We start from the raw sequence: 22988 nt of genomic DNA, 5'->3' as shown, positions 1-22988 counted from the left end.
CTTTTGAACCAGAAACAGCGGCAGATGCGCCTGACCTGGGCTACAGAGAAGCAGCACTGGACTGTTGCTCAGTGGTCCAAAGTACTTTTTTCGGATGAAAGCAAATTTTGCATGTCATTCGGAAATCAAGGTGCCAGAGTCTGGAGGAAGACTGGGGAGAGGGAAATGCCAAAATGCCTGAAGTCCAGTGTCAAGTACCCACAGTCAGTGATAGTCTGGGGTGCCATGTCAGCTGCTGGTGTTGGTCCACTGTGTTTTATCAAGGGCAGGGTCAATGCAGATAGCTATCAGGAGATTTTGGAGCACTTCATGCTTCCATCTGCTGAAAAGCTTTATGGAGATGAAGATTTCATTTTTCAGCACGACCTGGCACCTGCTCACAGTGCCAAAACCACTGGTAAATGGTTTACTGACCATGGTATTACTGTGCTCAATTGGCCTGCCAACTCTCCTGACCTGAACCCCATTGAGAATCTGTGGGATATTGTGAAGAGAAAGTTGAGAGACGCAAGACCCAACACTCTGGATGAGCTTAAGGCCGCTATCGAAGCATCCTGGGCCTCCATAACACCTCAGCAGTGCCACAGGCTGATTGCCTCCATGCCACGCCGCATTGAAGCAGTCATTTCTGCAAAAGGATTCCCGACCAAGTATTGAGTGCATAACTGAACATAATTATTTGAAGGTTGACTTTTTTTGTATTAAAAACACTTTTCTTTTATTGGTCGGATGAAATATGCAAATTTTTTGAGATAGGAATTTTGGGTTTTCATGAGCTGTATGCCAAAATCATCAATATTAAAACAATAAAAGGCTTGAACTACTTCAGTTGTGTGTAATGAATCTAAAATATATGAAAGTCTAATGTTTATCAGTACATAACAGAAAATAATGAACTTTATCACAATATGCTAATTTTTTGAAAAGGACCTGTAGTCATGGAGTGCTGACCAGTGTTGCCAAGTCTGCGGTTTTCCAGTGGAACTGGGCTACTTTAACCCTGATTTGAAGCGACCCAATTACATTATATTTAGCCCCTGGAATGTAAACTGTACCAGGGAAACCCCACCAAAAACAAGTATTTTACCCCCTGAAATGCGACTCGAAATGTGTCTAAGCCAATTGGGTGGATTTTGTGAAAACCTGGCAACCCTGGTGCTGACATATGTCTATGCTACAGATGCCTGCTGAGGACAAAATGACACACAACTCTGAATTTAGAAGGAAAGATGAGAAAAGAGTAGGGTAAGTTGTGTGAGTGGATCAACATAATAACCCTTACTTAAGAAATTGTGCAAGGTTTTGTAATCAAAGTACGTTTTTTACATGGTAATTAAAATGATTTTTGTGTCAACAGCAAATTTAATCGGGTCTATAAATAGGTAAACTGCAATTGTATAACCATGATTATTAATTGACTAAAGATCAGCCATAAACTATTAAATATATTTCTAATAATATATTTATGTTAATATATTTATATATATTTTTAAATAATATAATTTTTGAAAACTTTATTAAGGACAACATTTTTGATTGTGAAAAACTGAGGAACATTTGTGTGGATGATTTATGAAAAATAATATAATATAACGATGCAATATCAGTAAAATTAGTTATATTGTGAAATATCATTGTAATTTAATACAATAATGTTCTTTTTAAAAATATTTTTAAATGAAATTCATATTTGTGATGACAAAGCTGAATTTTCAGTAGCCATTACTCAAGTCTCACATGATCCTTCAGAAATCATTCTAATATGCTGATTTGGTGTTTAAGTAACATCATTATTATTATTATATGTGACCCCTTATTTATTCAGCTTTCATGTGGTGTTTTAATATTTAAACATGAATAAATAAGCTTTCCATTGATGTATGGTTTGTTAGGATAGGACAAATTCAGCCTACATACAACTATTTGAACATCTGGAATCTGAGGGTGAAAAAAAATCTAAATATTGAGAAAATCCCCTTTAAAGTTGTCCTTTATTAAGAACAAAATTTTTGGTTGTGTTGAAAATTACGTTAAATGAAGAACATTTGTGGGGACTATTTATTAAAGACATAATATAATATAATATAATATCATGTTTCGGAAAGAAGTCTCACCATTGTTTATTTTATAAAAATACAGTAAAATCAGTAATTCATTCGGTGCTCAAGAAACATTATTAATAATATTTTTATTAATAAACAGCTGTGTTGCTGAGATTGTTTTAGGATTCATAGAAAAATAGGAAGTCACAAAAAACATAAAATGTATTTATTTTTAAAACAGAATTTATTTGAAATAGATTTAGTTTTTTAAATGTAAGTAGTGTACAGTCCTTAACTTTATGATAACTTAATGTAAAGTGTCACAGCTTACTCCACTCTCCTCTACATTCAAAAACCAGTTTAAAAAGTCTGTAGTGCCTCATAATGCCCTCAGCAGACAAGCATTTAACTGTACAATGCACCTCCACAGGTAAAGTCAAAGGAGGTTGACAAACGAGAGATGATCAGCGATAGCCAGATGGACCATCTGCCCTACGTTGAGAAGGAAGCCCTGTGTGATTACTTTATCTATTGGTTTTACCTGTCGGAGCGAAGAACTCCCAGCGCAACCTAGAGCTATTAGAGGTATGTGAGGACTCTAACAGACCCACACGCACACCAAATGACAGAGGGGCCGTCAATGAAAGAGACAAAAAGCAAGAGAAAAAAGTAGAAACAGATAAACCAGAAAGAAAGGTAACCGAGGAGGATTTAGAGAAGGTAAATGACTAACTAAAAAGTGGGAAAGTTGGAGTAGGGATTCATTTGGTCATCACATTATGAGAGATTAAAGTAGGGTGGAAAGTGAGGTTACCTGTCATTGAGAGTGAGCATGAAGTCTGTTCAGCCTTGCTTGACTCGGCACTTGAGCTCACATCACATGAATTATGGACTGAATCAAGCTGAGGGGAATGAAAAGAAAAGCATAGCAGTTTTCACAGTCAATATGGAAATAAAAGCAGGTTTCCAATAGAATACATAGTAGCACTTTGACATTTTTTGAATGTATTAAGGTATAAAACACTGAAAAAAAATACTTTACAAATATATAAGGGATAATATACAGTCAGCTGTACATACTGTCAGAAAGTGATTAGTTGACTGCACATTATCTTGCTTATTACACAGGAACGTATATTAAATACTGTTTTATTTTTTATCCATGATTTGTTCTGAATTTTTTTATTTAGAAGACTGTGGACATAAAACTAACACAGCTATATAGAAAATGACTAATCTGTGTCTAGGGCTGTCACGATTCCTCAATTAAATTTGAGTATTCAATAATGAGAAAAAATCTGTGTTGATTATCCAGCAAAATACCGGAAGTGGCACATTACACAGATGATAATCAGTGTTGTTTTTGACAACCATCTTAGATTTAGTCTTAGTCTTAGTCTTTTGGACTAAAATGGTTATTAGTTTTAGTCAAATTTTAGTCACTTCTATATGTGATAGTTTTAGTCCAATTTTAGTCGACGAAAAGTCAAAAAGGTTTTAGTCTAGTTTTAGTCGACGAAAAATCAAAAAGGTTTTAGTCTAGTTTTAGTCAAAAAAAGGGGAAAAAGTAGTCTTTTAACAAATTAATGTAGGTCAGTAGCCTATGTATTTTGCTGTTGGGTAGTGTCAGTTAAGTTCTGAAAATAGCAGATCTATATTTCAACACAATGTGAGCTTCCGGATCGACTATTTTCACCAATAATTACAATAATGAAGGAATGTTTTAAAACATAAAAGACAAACAAGGATGGAATGCTAAAACGGCTTGCCATACTAGTATGTCAAAGAGTATTTAATGCTAAAAAGGCTTGCCATAGCGGCAGATATTTTCCGGTTTTAATTGGCATGCACAATAAGCAGAAATGTCATGCATTTTAAACGTCTGACGGACCATCCACTAACATTTTCGTCTATTCTCGTCTCGTCAACGAAAACTCACACACGTCTCATCATGTTTTAGTCATCAATGAGCCATTTTTATCTCGTCAACGTCTCGTTATCGTCATCGTTGACGAAAACAACACTGATGATAATCCATAGAAAGCATTATTAGACCGTTTTTTAATAAAGCTGCGCGTAATATTAAAAGCAATTAAAAATCATCATAAACCATAGGGCTATTGTCAATTCACAAATGCATGAATAATCGAGTAAATATCCGATTATTCGATTAATCCTTAGAATAATTGGCCGATTACTCTATTACCTAAATAATCATTAGTGACAGCCCTATGTGTCAATTAAACAGTTTAGTAGTCACGAATGCAAAGACACGGCCCAATCAGAATAAAGTATCAAGCTCAAAGACAAAATAATGTTGGACAAAATAAAAATGACTACTCCTAAACTAATAACTTGCTTTCAGTCTGCTCAAGGCTTTACCTTTAAGAATCACTGATGTATTTCAAAATGATTGAATGTCATTAAAATTAAAAAGAGAGAAATCAAGGCCCACCTGCTCTGTGTTGGACGTGTCATTTGGTGGGACGGGTTGTGTCTGGGTGAGTTCTGTCACTATGGTTGTTGTGACAACACAGCTGCGCTTCATCATCGCGTCAGGCACTGGCTGTTTTTCTGATGAATTAGAAAACTAAGTTAATATACAAATGATACACATTGTTTCGTAATTTTATTTTTGCTTATTTAGAAATTTGTATGTTTTTGCACTTAAGAGTTAGGTTAGCTAAGTGTCAGTGTATTAAAAGAGAAGTTCACTTCCAAAACAAAAAAAAAATCACAGATAATGTACTTACCCCCCTTTTCATCCTAGATGTTCATGTCTTTCTTTCTTCAGTCGTAAAGAAATTATGTTTTTTAAGGAAAACATTTCAGGATTTTTCTCCATATAGTGGACTTCTATGGTGCTCTGAGTTTGAACTTGAACAATAGATCCCAAATGCAGTTGTAAACAATCCCGGCCGAGGAAGAAGGGTCTTTTCTAGCGAAATGATCAGCTAATTTCTTGACAATAAAAAATTGACAATTTATATACTTTTTAACCGCAAACGCTTGTCTTGTCTTGCTCTGCCTGAACTCTGTTTTTTCCAGTTCAAGACAGTTAGGGTATCTCATTTTCTCCCTCAACTTTAAAATCGCCCCACATCGCTGTTTTAACTTTTTTTGTAAAGGGTGTTTGATCTTCTTTGGACGTTCGCTTTGCAAAGACTGGGTTGGTACTTCTGCAGTGATATAGGGTCATTTTGAAATGATTTTTGAAGTTGAGGGAAAAAATAAGATGGGAGTTTTTCGACATACCCTAACTGTCTTGAACCCGAAAAAACAGAGTTCAGGCTGAGCAAGACAAGACGAGCGTTTGAGATTAAAAAGTATAAAAATTGTAATTTAAAAAAAATATATAACTAATTGTTTTGCAAGGTAAGACCCTTTTTCCTCAGCTGGGATCGTTTACAGATGCATTTGGGATCGTTTGAAGCCACATTTAAACTGCATTTCGGAAGTTCAATCTCGGGGCATCATAGAAGTCCACTATATAGAGAAAAACCCTGAAATGTTTTCCTCAAAAAACGTCATTTCTTTACGACTGAACAAAGAAAGACATGAACATCTTGGATGACAAGGGGGTGAGTACATTATCTGTAAATTTTTGTTCTGGAAGTGAACTTCTCCTTTAATCTAGGCAATGAGCAGCCAAAGATTAAACTACTTTTGCTACTTAAAGTGATTCATTCCAAACCTGTATGCATGTCTTTGTTCTGTGGAACAGAAAGGAAGATACTTTAAAAAAGGTTGGGAACCAAACAACACTGGAGCCCATTGACTTCCAATGGCTGTGTCCGAAATCTTAGGCTACTGACTGTTGCCTAGCTGCCTTATCAGGCAATGACTTTGCAGGCAGCATTTGTGCATAAAGGCACCTCACAAAACTGATTTCACACAGGCTTGTGAGACAAGGTAACGGTTTAATGATCTACAACAAAACAGAACAAGCTTGGGTGATAACTAAACTAATATTTAATTACTATAATACTGATTTCTTGCTAGAAGAAACATCCACATTTACACACAAACTGGTATCAAATGCGACTTTCAGATCTTTATTTTTAGCTTAACCATCATGGAATGGAACACATAGGATTGTGGGATATCAAAGGCAGTGAAGGATACATCTATGCTGCCTTAATAAATTGATCAGATGAAGGTATCTTAAGAGACAACACGTGAAGCTGACATTGGATTCGGACATGCCTTGATGCCTTCCTACACAGCCATTGCATGGACCAAAAAAAAAAAAAAAAAAAAAAAGTGATATTTTCCTAAATATCTTCTTTAATGTTCCACAAAAGAAAGAACTGCATACAGTTCAGAGGGTGAGCAAATGATCACAGATTTTAATTATCAAAATTTATCTTTTTATATGGGGAAATAAGTTTTTGATTTTTGAAAGTTACAGTAAACCTTCATTATATGTCAGTATGTTAATTTCTGATGATAAGATAAGAAAATTAGAAATATTGAAAACAATTAATAATATAATATTATTATCTTTAACCTTCTGGTTCTGACACTGTCAGTGTAGTTGAGGTGTCTTCTTTGCTATTTTCTTCTTTTATTCTTTTCTCTTCCTGAGGACTAAGAGAACACTCTTTTTCCTCTTTTACGACTTCATTCTCCTGGTCAAAAACTGCAGTCTGTGTGTTTTGCTGGTGTTCTGAAGCTTCTAAAACAAATAGCTCCTCATTTTGTTGACTTTGAGCATCTGGCTTGGGAGGCGAGGAAGAGAAGTTGACTTGAGGACACGACATTGAATCTCTATCATCCTTCTCTCTGCTCTCCTGTTGAGCGCTGTCACCGTTCAAACGTATCAGCCCATCACTCTGTAATAAAACAAAAATCACAGCTGAATATTATTACTCAAAAAAGAGCACAAAATGAGTTATCTAGTAATAGCTATGACTGTCACTGGTCTCATCCATATTCAATGTAAGGACATTCTGAAAGATTCTGTTCTGTATCTTCTGTTGTGTTTTGGACAATATGAGGGTGAGTAATGACACAAGTTTCATTTTTTGGTGAACTATTCTGGCAAAACATTGTCCCAGTGGTTTTAAACTTTTAAACTGGAAAATTTAAGGGGTTAAAAAAAATCTAATTTCAAATCAAAAAGATTTTATGACATTCAAAACTTTCTGAACAGATTTTTAATGTTTTTTGAAAGAAGTCTCTTCTGCTTTCCAACCCTGCATTTATTTGATCCAAAGTACAGCAAAAACAGTAAAATTCTGAAATATAAAATAACTGTTTTCTATTTGAATATATTTTAAAATGTAATTTATTCCTGTGATTTCAAAGCTGAATTTTTAGCATCATTACTCCAGTCACATGATCCTTCAGAAATCATTCTAATATTCGGATTTGCTGCTCAAAAAACATTTATTATTATTATGTTGAAAACAGCCAAGCAGAATTTTAAGTTTCTTTGATGAATAGAAAGTTCAGAAGAACAGCATTTTTCTGAAATAGAAATCTTTTGTAACATTATAAATGTTGTTTATCATCACTGTTGATAAATTTAATGTATCCTTGCCAAACAAAAGTATTAATTTCTATTTTTTTTTCAGAACCAAAAAAAAACAAACACACGTTATACTGACTCTAAGCGTTTGAATAGAATAATGTATAATGTTACAAAAGTGTTTTATTTCAGATAAATGATAAGTGTTTTAAATTCAGAATAAATTACATTTTAAAATATATTCAAATAGAAAGCAGCGTTTTTAAATAGTAAAAATATTTCACAAAATGCAGGCTTGGTGAACGGAAGAGACTTCTTTAAAAATAAAAATAAATAAATACAAATCTTTTGACTGGAAATGCATGTACATGGAAAAAGAAAATTATTAATTTATTTATTCATTTAGCTTCACTTTAATAATTATGCTTTTGCTTCAAATATACTAACAATATATTTACATTTTAAAAGCCAACAATTTAATATTGTAAAAAGCATTTTGTCTTTATAATATCATGCCTTTTCTCATTCAGTATACAGATTACAAATTCAGATTATATTCAAAAAAGTTCGAAAATACCCAGTTTTTATATGTAAAGAGTTCTTTGCAATTTTTAAATGAACTGGTTATTGAAATTATAGGTGGGGGACAGATATTCTTGCCTTCACTGATTTGCGCAGTCCTTGGCTGAATTTGGGCTGGCTGTAGGGTTTTGGGGTGATCAGGGGTACAGGCTTCGATGGAGCTGGAGGAACTCGTGTGGGTGCTGACAGGACTTCTGGAGCTTTGGTAGCCTCAGCAGGTGATGGTTCAGGGGTTTTGGGCTGTGCCGGTGCCTTTTTTTGGGGAGTCTTCTGGTCTACATGGACATTGTGGTGTGTTTGGGTAGCTTGTTCAGGCTCTGAAACCTCTGCTTCTACTAGGGTGGTGGATGTCAGCTTCTTCTCAGGCTGATGGAGAGGTGACGTGTGAATCGGTGCAGCAGCAGAAGGCAGTTTAGGGAGCTGGAGTTTCTCCAATATGGCATCGCTGATGGTGAAACGGAGAGCGTAGCGTTGAAGCACGGCTGCTTTCTCTTCTGGGGTAGAGGCCTTACAGTATTGTTCATGTAGTTCCTGTTCCCTACGTTCCCTGAAAGATTGAGATCAATACAATATCAGTGACATATTAGACTGATAATTAAGATAATCACTAAATCTGGAGAGTGCAGAGATTTCAATTTGTCTCACTTCTCCTCTACGATTTCTTTGTATGTCTTGATGCTCTTCCTGCGATGGCCGGATGCTCCATCCGCTGTCATGAGCTTCTCCATCATCTTCCTCTCTTCTTCTTTTTTGATCAGGTCTTGAGATGCACTTCGCCTCCGATTCTTCCAGCGAGCCAAGTCCTACACGCAGAAGCCAGAGAATGTACACACTTATGCATGTGAGCTCATTAAACACATGCTTGCGTGGGTTTGTATGACTCACGTCCTGCCACTGGTCCTCCTCCTCTTTGAGTTTGTTGTACTGGTTGTGTAGGTGCTCGTGTCGTGATTGGCTGTGCGGCCGAAGGCAGGCCATCTCATCCTCTTCATCACGCATGTCAATCAAACTCACGCTCCTTGGAATAACAAACAAAAATAGACATGTTTACAAGTGGTGTAACGCTTTCAGCTGAAGATGGAAAGGTGCAATCAAAGCCAGATCGGAAATAAGAACACATCTCTTCCTCTGAGACCTGAAGGCACGAAGATGGAAATTCTTGATAAAAAATACATACATATATAAAATGTCAGTGTGATGTTAAAGAGGAATGACACGGTTGAGTGGAAGAAATGTTAGTGCAAGAGCAACACGTGGATATTAGGAGCATGAACAATACAAACAGAACTACAAGAAAAAGTACACCTTGCAGAATCTGCTAAATGTTCATTATTTTAACAAAATAAGAGGGATCATATAAAATGCATGTTATTTTTTTATTTAGTACTGATCTGTATAAGATATTTCACATAGAAGACATTTACATATAGTCCGCTAGATAAAATGGAAGTTGAATTTATAAAAATGACCCTGTTCAAAAGTTTACATACGCTTACCTGAATGGATCCACAGCTGTGTTTTTTTTTTTGTTTTTGTTTGGTGATAGTTGTTCATTTGTACCTTGTTTGTCCTGAAACGTCCTGAAAACTGCCCACTGTTTTTAAAATAATCCTTCAGGTCCCACAAATTCTTTGGTTTTTCATAATTTTTGTACATTTGAACCCTTTCCAACGATGACTGTATGATTTTGAGATCTATTTTCATGAAGAACAGCAGCCAGTTAACTGTTCGGGACAAACAAGGGATCTCATAAACTACTATCACTAAACAAAAAACAAACAAACAAAAAACAGCTATGGATCATAGCAACACAGCATTAAGAATCAAGTGAATGTAAACTTTCGAACAGGGTCATTTTTATAAATTTAACTATTGTTTTCTCTTGTAGACTATATGTAAACATCTTTTATGTGAAATATCTTATTCAGGTTAGTACTAAATAAAAAATAAAAAGCATTTTGTATGATCCCTCTTATTTTGGTAAAATAATAAAATAATTGAGCAGATTCTGCTAGGTGTACGTAAACTTTTGACTTCAACTGTAAAATGTACATTCTTGACATTATTTCTTAATTGCTCAAGAAACCCTCATGTTGTTCAAAACCCATATTATCATTATACCATATTACATTTTAGTTATTATTTAATACAAATCATATGACTGTATTAAATGTAAATTAAGTGCACAAATATGTCATATTTGCATCTTTTTGAAGCTTGTAAACTCCAGTTTATTATAAATGCATGGGAAAGAGCCTCACGTAGTCATATAGATTTAGAACGACATGAGGGGTAAATGAATCAGTTTTCATTTCTTTTTGCTGAACTATTCCTTTAATACAGGGAGCTGAAGTATCAACGACAGCAAACCATGAGAAAGATTCAAATATATGTTATTACATGCATGTGTAGGGGCAGGCTTGACTTTTGAATATGCATGCAGAGAGTATGTCAATTTAGAAAATGATTGTATCTGCATGTGAACAGAGACACTGCTTGATGCTTGTGTTCACAGTACATGCAAATGCTCAGTTCTGCAGAAACAGTAAGAAAGACAGTGAAAAAGAAAAAGAAACTTACTCCGTTTCAGAAACACTAGTAGCTCTGAATCTAGAACATTAATGGATAAAAAACAATATAAATAAAGTTGGGCTTTAAAGATCAAAATGGTTGAACTTAATAGAACACTAATTAAAGACTTAAAAAAATACAGTGGTGGACAAAATTATTAGAACACTAGTATTTTCACCAGATAAAAATGGTTATAAGTGTTATTTCTATCTTTTGCTGTAGTGTGGCAGTAGGAAATATCAGTTATAAATCCAGAAGAACTGTGGCAACGTCTCCAAGATGCTTCAAGAGACCTACCTGCAAAGCTACCTGAAAAAATATGCGCAAGTGCACCTAGGGCCAAAGCAGCTTTAAACGCAAAGGATGGTCACACCAAATGTTGATTTAATTTAGTTTATAGAAATGAATTGAGAAAGAAAATCTATTTTTGACAGCATCCTCATTTTACAGCATTTGTGACTAAAACTTTTAACAGTACTGTAGCTTTGCAGGTAGGTTTCTTGAAGCATCTTGTAGACGTTGCCACAGTTCTCCTGGATTTAGTCTGTCTTAGTTTGTTCTGTTTCTTCATGCCATTCCAGACAGACTGGATGATGGTGAGATCAGATCTCTGTGTGGAGTACTGGCTGTTGTCAGACTTTTTGTGCAAACAAAAATCTCACTGGATTATTACAATTAATGACAAAATGAATGTTTGGAAATGTAAACTGATATTTCCTACTGACACACTACAGCAAAAGATAGAAATAACTGACTTAAAAACATGTTTTAGCTGCTGAAAATACCACCACTGTATAAAACATTTTTATTACCCCTAAAAAAAAAACATTGCCTCACTATATTACACACACACAAAGATCAAGATAAATAAATAGATGTGTGTGTGTTGTAATGTACTTTCCTAATCTGATTTCACAAAACATGTCAGTAAAATGAGTTCACAGCATTTCATATCGTCTTAAAAGGTGCTGTAAGTGTATTTGTGATATCAGGGTCAGTCAGTGCATTAAACCAACTGCTCTTTCCAAATTCCTCCTTCTAATGACATGTAAGCTATGCTAAACTATTAAAAACTCTTTTAAAATGCCTGTTTTTCACTAATACAATCCATTACAGCACCTTTAAAGAATTAGTTCACTCCAGATGTAAAATTTCCTGATTATTTACTCACACCTATGTCACCCAAGATGTTCATGTCTTTCTTTCTTCAACCGAAAAGAAATTTGGGTTTTTGAGGAAAACATTGCAGGATTTTTATCTATATAGTGGACTTCAATGGAGATCAAGGGGGTGGAGGCCCAAATGAAGGCCCCATGAGCAAAGCTACATTGAAACTGCCATTTAGACCTCCAACCTGCTGATCCCCATTGAAGTCCACAATATGGAGAAAAGTCCTGGAATGTTTTCCTCAAAAACCTTCTTTTTTTCGACTGAAGGAAGAAAGATATGAACATCTTGGATGACACTGGTGTGAGTAAGTTATCAGGAAATTTTAATTCAGGAGTGAACTAATCCTTTAAGTATAACCAATGAGCAAAGTAGAGTGAAACAGTGATAAAACAGATACAGGCATGAGACACAATCGCTTTCCATGCAGAAATACATTTCAACCAGAGCTGTTTTCAAAACTAATAAATTGGTCCTAAAAGTGATTTCTCACATTGGGGGGAGATCATCATCTTCCTGCCAAAGGGGGCGACGTGAGGGTTGGTGAGGTCTGGGGGAGGGGCTTTTGGTAATAGTCTCATCTTTAATAAGACTTTCATGTCCCACCACACCCACAGAGCCCGCCTCCTGCCTGTCCATCATCTGAGGGCACTTCCTAGGCGTGTCCTCAGCATCTCTTGGGGGCGGGGCCACAGAGCTAAGGGTGAAGCTGAGAAAGTTGCCATGGTTACTAAAGCAAAGCAGGGCTATGAAAGGGAGGCTGAAGCTCTGTTCTCTGACTACAAAAGACAAACCGCCAGAGAGAACAGAGAAAACACGTGCAAACAAAAATTAAAATGCAAAGGGGGTGTCAACTGGGTGCTTGTTTTGACGACTGAGTAATACACACATAAACAATATATCAGAATATATATATTAGATTAGAAACAAAGAGAATAATTCAGTTCTGTGCAGAAACTCCAAGCCAGTCACATATATTAGTAAACACAAAATAGCCACCAAAAATCACTGATGCACAAGTCATTCATCTCTTCTCTGGAAAACTCTGAAAATCAACCGCACACACCAAGCTCAAAACCACATCTAAAAACCCATGGTATTAATTAAATACTAATTTAAACAACCTCCATTACATGGACACCACAAAAGCAGCATTCAGAAGCAAACGCTTCATTCCCAAAAGGGTCCCAACCTGTCCAGAGACGGGGCCGTCTCTTGTTCTCTTGGGTTGAGGCTTGACTGTGATACACCGACAGGGGTGATTTTATGTTTGACACCACCAGGTTTGGGCAGGAAAGCATTAAAAGTCTGTCCTGCACTTGGCTTTTGGTAAGATCCAGTCCTTCGTGCAAGCATGTCATCCTTCTCAAAATCTGGCAGTTGATCGTCATCCCCACATTCATCAGCATCATTGCCAGAGTGATTGGCATTAGCATTGGCATCAGACGAACGTACAATGTCAGGGCTCTTTTCTGTGACTACAGCAACTGCAACAGGTGTCTTTGGTACTTCAACTGGTTCATTTCTGTCAAAACAGCATATGCTGATAACTAACTTGGAAAATAAAAAAAATCAGGTGATATAGCGAAAGCACAATAATTTCTAAGGCAAAACTTAAAGCAAGCAGGTTAAAACCAAACGCACACATACATTCTCTAGGAACAAAAAAAGAAATTTTCTTTAAAGGGAAATGTTCACCCCAAAATTTAAATTCTGTCATTAATTATTAACCATCATGTCGTTCCAAACCCATAAGACCTTCATTTTTCAGAACACAAATTAAGATATTTTTGATGAAATCCAAGAGCTTTCCGAACCTGCACAGACAGCAACACAACTGAAACTTTCAAAGCCCAGAAAAGAAGTAAGGACATTGTTAAAATAGTTCATGTGACATCAGTGGTTCAACATTAATTTTATGAAGCTACAAGAATACTTTTTGGGTCAGAAAGCTCATAGCTCATATTTTATAAAAAATATCTTAATTTGTGTTTTGCAGATGAACAAAAGTCTTACGAGTTTAGAATGACATGAGGGTGAATAATTATTGTCAGATTTTAATTTTCGAGTGAATTATTTCATTAAGATGGTTTGAGTGATTTTTAGCTCATTGCTGCGATGTTCTGGGTGGTTGCTATTGCAAATCGGCATCTAAGGAATTCTGGGAGGTTGTTTACTGGCCAAAGCATTTTTGTTTCTAGGATTCTAGAAAGACCCTGTGTCTCTTTCAGAGTAAATCTATCTATTTCCCCTTTTTTATTGTCTGCCTTTCATTATTTATAAGTATTGGTCAATATTAGATATTTAACTAGCTGCTTATTTAAATCTACAACCCAAAAATAATTTGGATATTTGAATTATTTCCTCTGTATTTATATTTTGATTACTTGCTGTCATGTAACACTTTTAGTAATTCTTTAAAAAAAAAATCATTTAGAGGGGTAGTTCACTACTGGAAAAAAAGGCTAAAAGAAGTTAAGGTTTTTAAGGAAAACATTCTAGAATTTTTCTCCATATAGTGGACTTCAATGAGGATCAATGGGTTGAAGGTCCAAATTTCAGTTTCAATGCAGCTTCAAAGAGCTCTACACGATCCCAGCCGAGGAATAAGAGAGCAAAACGATCCTTTTCTAAAACGTCATTTTCTAAAAAATGTAAACATTGATATACGTTTTAATCACAAATGCTGATCTTGCACTTAGCTCTGTGATGCACGTCTACAACTGTGTGCATTACGTAATCACGTGCGGTTAGTTCTTCGTCTGTGTACTCAGTTCAGAAAGGTAGAGTAGGGCAAAAAACTTCATCGCATTTTCTTCTCCAATTTTAAAATCGTCCTACATTGCTCTTTTACATTTCTTTGTAAGGTGCGTTTGACTTATTTTGCATATTTGCTTTGTAAACACTTAACTTCAACTTTTCCAAAGTGTTGTGGATGCAGAGCTAGTGCATTTGTGTTTAGTTCTTGGCTGGACTGAAACTGCAATCTGGACCTTCAACCCGTTGAAGTCCACTATATGGAGAAAAATCCTGGAATGTTTTCCTCAAAAACTTTAATTTCTTTTTCCAAAGACATCTTGAATGACATGGGGGTAAGCAAAAAATCTGAAAATTTTAATTATGAAGCAAATTTTCCATATTATACATAATAACGTTATGTCTAAATTCATTTACAGAATTTAAAATAAATGATTCAAGTTTTTAATTTATGTAGCCAGTACAGAATTTTTCAGCAATTTACTGGAAATAATCAGGTTTATCGTATCATCAGAATTTTTCATTTTGGTGGATCCCTACAATTTTAAAATTCAATCACTTAGTAACAACACTCGTCAACAAGGTATGTCTTTTTAGCATAAATGGTGCAGTAACCCCCTAACCAAGTATGAGCAAAGCTAAAAGTCATGCTTTCCTTAGATACAGTAACACTACTAAAATATAAATATCATGCTCAAAATGAGCTTTTCCACCACGGCATGCACGGACTCATGCATTATCATCCAATAGAAGTTTGCAACAGTTAGTCTTGCTTGTCACCTCTGTCCAATCATGGTTCTCTTTGTCTTTATGTTTCTTTCCAAATATTGAGGATCTCTGTCTCCGCTCAAGCCCATTTTTCCTTTCTGGGCTAAGGAAGCTGCTGTAGCATCCTCTCTCTTGGAACCTGGCTGCGGGAGGAATCTGTTAAAGGAGGTCCCGCTTGCTGCCTTCTGATATGCTCCTGTTCTACGAGCTAGCATGTCATCCTTTTCTATATTGGGTTGTCTCTCTTCTTCCTCATCCTCTTCATCATTGTCCCTCTCATCCTTCGCTTTCTCAGCCAGCTCATCCTCCAGCACTTTGCGCTCGGTGGAGGTCAAAGGGCGTTTAAGGTCAAACATAACAGGGTTCGGAGCTTCAGGTGGCATGATGGGAGGAGGCTCAGGATTTGCATGTCCACTGAGTATGTTAGTTCATAATGTACGAAGCGTGAAAGGAAACAGAGAAACAATGAGTCAGAGACAGAAAAGAAAAAAAATGAGGGGGAAGGACAGAGAATGCAGATACAGGCAAGGAACGATGCAGTCCAGTGGGAACCAAAGCAACTGCATTGCAGTTACTCAAAAGAAACAGAAACACGCTTTATTACTTTCTCACACAAGCACAAACACATATTTAATCTTTCTTCCTGTTTCCTCACAGTCAAACTCATAAATTTCAGTCCAAACACCCCCGTGGTATGCATTCACAGCTAATTTATATCCTAAACAGGCTAAAAAAGTGCAGTTTTCACATAATTTATTGCATGATGCTATCAGTTGTTAGCATCATGCTAACAGCCTCACTGCAAGCCATTCACAGCTAAGTTTCCTCCTAAATAGCCCAAATAAAAGCAGTTTTAAGTATCATTCATGAGTGCTACATTGTTAGCATCATGCTAACCGCCTCACTCAAAGCTATTCATAACTCATTTCTCTCCTAAAAAGCCAAAAAAACAGTTTTAGCATTATTCAGGGGTGCTACAGTAGCATCATGCTAACAGCCACAACTACAAGTCCAATTGCTCTCATTGTCTAAATAGGAACTCTTTCAAGCAATCATTCATTGGTGCTACCATCGTTAGCAACATGCTAACAGTCTCTCAAGGCACGAGTCCTCCAGTTTCTAAACCAAGTGAGATGAAACCAACATGCCCTAGAAATGCAGGATCACTGCTAAGATCACTACACACATTCCCAAACTCCAACGCACTGTGAGGGCGAGTTTGCATGTATGTCCAGATCATTTGATAAACAAAATTTCCTGAGAACTGGTTTCTGAGAGCAGGCAATCCTCAGCAAGCAGTGTTTGTAATAGTGTGTCTGTTTACTTCATATTGCTGGACCAAATATTACCGCTTGATTGTAAGAAGACAATATCTAAAGGGGTCATATACTGTGATGTGAATAATGAAATATGACAGAAACTAATGCTGTGTTCATGCCATTTCACAATTACTGTAATTACTAGATGACAAACTGGGATATTACTCGGAGTTGTTTACATCCTCGGATTCAGAATTATGCTTTTCCTTGTCTATAAATGCCAAAATGAGTGTGTAATCAATATACAGAACTGCAATAGCAACAAAAAGTCATTATGCAAGTTTAGCTGCATTTTTAGATTATTTTTGCATCATTATGACATTAACAATATAGGAACTGCTATAACTGACTAACTGAATATTAATTGCTTAACTACATTTTACTGTTCCCAATTGGTACAGTCAGGTGGAATGAGTCAGAGTTCTCAAAAAGTTAAAAATTTGCAGTTCTAGTAGGACATTTTTCCAAAAACACTCCAAGAACACTTTTTCCAAGTTGGGATCTCGTAATTATGGTAATTCCAACATGGCCTATAGGCACCTTAAGGACCATCTGAAAAATTATATCAATCTAGTAGTTGGAATATACTAAACAATATCTTTATATAACTTTATATCTTAAATATAAATGTAGGCTATATCTTTGAATTTATTTCTATTTTATTTTAAACTTTATCTCACAATTACCTTTTTATTTTATATTTTTATATAACATGTATTTTAATTTATATATACTTATATACACTACCAGTCAAAAGTTTTTGAACAGTACGATTTTTAATCTTCCTTAAAGAGGTCTCTTCTGCTCACCACGCCTGTGTTTATTTGATCAAAAATACAGCAAAAGCAGTAATATTGTGCCATATTTTTACTATTATTGAAAATAACTTATTTCTATTTGAATATATTTTATAATGTAATTTATTCCTACGATCAAAGCTAAATCTTCAACATCATTACTGCAGTCTTCAGTGTCACCTTCAGAAATCCTTCTAATATGCTGATTTGCTGTTCAAGAAACATTTTTTATTATTTGTTATCAATATTTAAAACAATTGAGTAAATGTTTTCAGGATTCTTTGATGAATAGAAAGATCCAAAGATCATCATTTATCTGAAATAAAAAGCTTTTGTAACATTTTATATCTAAACACACACACACACACACACACACACACACACACACACACACACACACACACACAGACACACACACACACACACACACACACACACACACACACACACACACACACACACACACACACACACACACACACACACACACACACACACACACACACACACACACACACACACACACACACACACTGTTTGGAAAAGAAATGATAGAAATTAATACTTTTATTTAGCAAGGATGCATTAAATTAATCAAAAGTGATGATAAAGACATTTCTAATGTTACAAAATATTTATTTTTCAGATAAATGCTATTCATCTGAACTTTCTATTCATCAAAGAAACTTAAAAAGATTCTACCCAGCTGTTTTTAAATAAATGTTTTTTGAGCAGCAAATCAGAATATTGAAATGATTTCTAAAGGATCATTCAAAGTAATGATGACATTCCAGGAATGAATTATATTTTAAAATATATTCGAATAGAAAACAGTTATTTTCAACAGTAAAAATATTTCAAAATTTTATTGTTTTTTCTGTACTTCGGATGAAATAAACGCAGGCTTGGTGAGCAGAAGAGACTTCCTTAAAAACATTAAAAATCTTACTGTTCAAAAACTTTTGACTGGTAGTGTTTATTACTATATTATGTAATATTATATTACAATATATATTGTACTACTATATTATGATTGTTTCAGGTGTAAAACAGCCTTGTGACTAATATTATCAACGACCCTCTGAGAAAAAATATGTGCGCATTTTGGTCTGTTGTGCCTGAATGTACATGTAAAAGGCATCTATCCCTCTCTTTCTGTCTTTCTTTCTCTCACTACCTGCCCACCGCTCTCTTTGTCAGTATGGACCCCAGCCCTATGGTGGGCACAGCGACAGATGCCATTGAGAGGAGATATCGAAGCTTCTCTGCCTCGTCCCCCTGTCCCTCTCCCCCTTCCTCATCCTCCTCCTCATCCTCTTTCCAGGAGGTACTCTCCATCTCTGTCACACCCCCAAATGTCACAAAACGTCGCCGTTCACCGGAGGAACGTTCTCGGCAACTGGCCAGGTCGTTCTTGGCAACCTTCGTCTTGGAGGAAACAGAGAGGCAGCCTTTCTCAAGACACGTCTGACACAGAGGGACAATAGGGTCATCGCTGTTCACACGCACACACATACATGACACGTGAGTAAAGAAGAGAAAGAGAGAAGAATTAGAAGAGCGAGTGAAAGAAATTGTGAAAACTAAAATATACTATTGCAGAAAGTCCACGTCAATCTGACAGTCAAGTCATGGATGTCTGAATGGGAATTTGTCTGATATCCAAAAAAAACCCAGTGATGCTGATGCAAGCATGGCCTTTTGAAACATACAAAAGGGAAATTACTATACTGAAGGAATGACACACAGCCTTGGCTCTTCTACAACAGTTTAGTATGTCGTCTAACACTCACATGCTCCCCTCTCTCATTCTGTGAGCATCTCTTGGTTTCAATAGTTGCCTTGGTGATGTCTATTTGCTTGAGAGGGGCTTCCCTCTGCTAGCTGAATTTAGAGTCTCACAAAGACCCGCTTTAACAAACATCTCCACAACAGCGTAACAAGACAGAGCTCTCTTACGTAGCACTCAAGCCAATGACAGACCAAGCTTCTTGGCAGTAGGCCTTGACTGATTTAAATATATATTTAGGCTCACACTGTGTCTTAACCAGGCGTAATACTTTTTCAGCAACAAGTAATTTGTCTGTCTACACTGACAGCAAAAATACAGTCTGATTGCACACAATCACAGCCAATCAAAACATGTTTTAAGAAAATACACCCTTCTTAAAATACAAAAGCAGCCATATACTTCATATGCACACTGCTGTTCAAAAGTATGGGATCAGTAAGTTTTTATTGATTTTTAAAGAATTGTCTTATGCTCATCAAGGCTGCATTTACTTGATACACAGGAAAAACTGTAATATTGTGAAATATTATTACAGTTTCAAATAATGGTTTTCTATTTTAATATATTTTAAAATATAATTTATTCCTGTGATGCAAATCTGAATTTTTGTCAGCCGTTTATCCAGTCTTTATCCATTGTTACAAAATAGATTCTATTTTTTTTTTTAAATTAAAGAATCCTGAAAATAATTATCACAGGTTTCAACAAAATATTAAGAGCAGCACAACTGTTTTCAACACTGATAATAAATCAGTATATTAGAAGGTTTCTGAAGGATCATGTGACACTGAAGACTAGAGTAATGATGCTGAAAATTCAGCTTTGCTTCACAGGAATAAATTACACTTTAAAATATATTCACATAGAAAACAGTTATTTTATGCTGAAATAATATTTTAAAATTTTACAGTTTTTTCTGGATTTTTGATCATTGTCATTCATCACTACATGATTAATGTTAAGAAGAACAATTAATAAGAACAATTCTTATCAATGTTAAAAAAAAACAGCTTTTATGCTTAATAGTCTTGTGAAATATGTGATTCTTTGATGAATACAAAGTAAAAAAAAATGCTTTTATTTGAAATATAAAATATATAACATTATTAATGCTGTTATTTAAATTTATCAATTTAATGCATACTTGATGAACACATTTTTTTTACTAGGGCTGTCCTCGACTAAAGATTTTTTTGGTTGACTAGTAGTGGTTAATTTTAAGCATTAGTCGACTATTAGTCGCATGTTTATTAATAAACCATATAATTCATAATAATGAGCCTTTAACTGCCTACGCTCAAAGCACTCAAGCACACACACAAAAAAGCTTGCCACAGTGCAAAGGCAGATATAATAATTATGAATGTGTCAGGGAAAAACAGTAAGGAGACTGCATTAATGTTTTAAGAATGTATTGATAAACTAGCACTTTTCTTTGTTTTCGTCTTGAGAGATGAAGTCGGTAACACTGACTCGTCATCTCCGCAGTAGTGATACGCCTGTATGCATGTTTTATACAAATTACATAATCTGAGAACATTTGTTTTCTATTTGAGTTGGTTCATTTTAAAGTAGACATTTCTCTCTCTATAGATATATTTTTCATGTCTGTAAGGCAAGTTTACACAGAGTTTTGAAGTTTTACGCTTAAGTTCACAGAGATCGAAATGCCAGAAAGGGCATCCTTTTGCTTTAATTATTTTACAAAAGCACAACGTTTCGTTGTTATTCTGAATGCACAGAAATAAAAGCAGAGTCTTTACAGATTCGAAAGATGTATTACTTTTACCTGTATGACCAAAAATTAAGGAGTATTTTAAGAGCAAGTGACCGTACCGTCACCTCCATCTGTCACTCAGTAGGCATGCTACTATTCCGCTTCCACACTCCACACAGATACTTGAATAGCGCACATTTTTCTAGGTTAACATTAGATTGAGCAGCCATGTAAAGTTGCTACTACATACATCTTTCAGATAAAAAGCCATATTTGAGGTTGATGATTGATAGGTGAGTGTTTGGGTGTCCTGCCCGATGTACTATATTACCACCAAGACCACCAGTTAACGATCTGTCTATCACAGACTGCGTCACTTCCTGTGGATTTTTTTCTCGACAAATAAAATTGTTCGACCAAGCCTCTTCTCATCGACTAACGGTTAGTTGTCTATTAGATGGCAGCCCTAAATTTTACTGACCTCAAACTTTTGAACTGTAATGTATTTGGAATAGCAATACTCTTACAACTACTGATCAAGCTAAAAGTGACTACACAGTAGAAAAACTGTAAATAATTTACATTGAAAAGATTCTATTTTCTGTTGTTTATCTGGTTAGAACACAGTGTTAGACACAAACTAATAATAATAAGGTAATTTCCTTGGATGAATGACTGAATTTCAGAAACTGGAGGTGTGTCATCTGTTTTATGTGTAAAAAAAAAAACAGCAAAAGCATACAACTAGATAAGTAGATAAGCTCAAAGTTTCAGCAGTGTGAAACTTCTAAAATGTCTTGAAGTGTGTTGATATGTCAAGTTAGGTCAGGGGTCAAAAGTAAAGGTCACATGTCAGGCACCTGCTCTCTGTATTCATCTTGAGCCTTTGCCATTTCTCCAGGTCTGACTGAGTGATGGTTGTTTGAGCCAATGACTGCCGGGGGTCCCTCTGTGGGACAGGCCCACTTTGGGCCCGCCGTCTGGCCAGGTCATCTGTCTTTATGTTAGGGATCACAACCCTCGCCCCTTTCTCTCTGTCTGTTTCTTCCTCCTTCTCCTGCACAGTCTCACTGTCTTTCTCAGGGGTCAGAAAAAGGTTGTCCTTGCGAGTTATGACTGACACTTCAGCAGGAGGGGAGTCAGACTCACTGTAGATCAGTAGGAAGGATACACTGAGCTAAGCAGGAGGAATGGCATTAACCTTTCGCCACACATGCAAATAAGTGAATTTAAATATATGGTTTAAATATTTAATCATTTAAATGTAATATTAAAATATTGACATTTAAATGAAATAGGAATATTCATTTTAAAAGAATAATTACTAATTAATTACAATGTGATTATTTAGTTGTTGTTTTCTTCCATAATTTAAGTCACTTCCAGGATCACAGTCTTGTGTGTAAAAGTCAAAAGTTTATACACCTTGCAGAATCTGCAAAAATGTTAATAATTTTCCCAAAATAAGAGAGATCATACAAAATACATGTTATTTTTTTGTTTAGTACTGACCTGGATAAGATATTTCACATAAAAGATGTTTACATATAGTCCACAAGAGAAAGTAATAGTTGAATTTATAAAAATGACCCAGTTCAAAAGTTTACATACACTTAAATTCTTAATTCTTAATACTGCTTTTACCTGAATGATCCACAGTTGTCTTCTTTTTGTTCAGTGATAGTTGTTCCTGAACAGTTAAACTGCCTGCTGTTCTTCAGAAAAATCCTTCAGGTCCTACAAATTCTTTGGTTTTTTATCATTTTTGCGTATTTAAACAATTTCCAACAATGACCGTATGATTTTGAGATCCATCTTTTTACACTGAGGACAACTGAGGGACTTTACAGAAGTAAACATGATGCATTACAAGCTGGAGGGGCTTTTTGAATTTGAAAATCAGGGTAAATTTAACTTATTTTGACTTCTGGGAAACATGCAATTATCTTGTGTAGCTTCTGAGGGCAGTACTAAATGAAAAAAAAAGTGATATTTATGCAAAA

General features: G+C 35.5%; 2 protein-coding genes across 7 annotated transcripts in view; both read right to left on the bottom strand.

Moving 5' to 3' along the window:
- limch1a (LIM and calponin homology domains 1a) overlaps positions 1-22988 on the bottom strand; it is a 74191-nt gene that overhangs the window by 18697 nt on the left and 32506 nt on the right. For 3 of the 6 annotated variants that reach the window (XM_073841744.1, XM_073841747.1, XM_073841748.1), the window contains exons 9-16: positions 10678-10707; positions 8983-9115; positions 8743-8900; positions 8176-8644; positions 6553-6877; positions 4498-4616; positions 2857-2944; positions 2584-2640 (exon numbers count right to left, since the gene is read on the bottom strand). In XM_073841744.1, the coding sequence (XP_073697845.1) occupies positions 2584-2640; positions 2857-2944; positions 4498-4616; positions 6553-6877; positions 8176-8644; positions 8743-8900; positions 8983-9115; positions 10678-10707 (1379 nt within the window). The remainder of the gene's footprint in view (positions 1-2583; positions 2641-2856; positions 2945-4497; positions 4617-6552; positions 6878-8175; positions 8645-8742; positions 8901-8982; positions 9116-10677; positions 10708-22988) is intronic. The other 3 variants (XM_073841746.1, XM_073841749.1, XM_073841745.1) reach the window with 2 other exon arrangements.
- LOC141336237 (uncharacterized) lies at positions 12325-16000 on the bottom strand. The gene is made up of 4 exons (XM_073841791.1): positions 15373-16000; positions 13028-13360; positions 12902-12918; positions 12325-12614 (listed from the first exon to the last, which is right to left on the bottom strand). Exons 1-4 carry the CDS (start codon positions 15741-15743, stop codon positions 12325-12327), a joined length of 1011 nt encoding a protein of 336 aa, XP_073697892.1. The 5' UTR covers positions 15744-16000.

This window comes from Garra rufa, chromosome 6 (genome assembly GCF_049309525.1).
Source record: "Garra rufa chromosome 6, GarRuf1.0, whole genome shotgun sequence".
NCBI lineage: Eukaryota > Metazoa > Chordata > Actinopteri > Cypriniformes > Cyprinidae > Garra > Garra rufa.
This window is presented reverse-complemented; position numbering and strand designations above follow the sequence as displayed.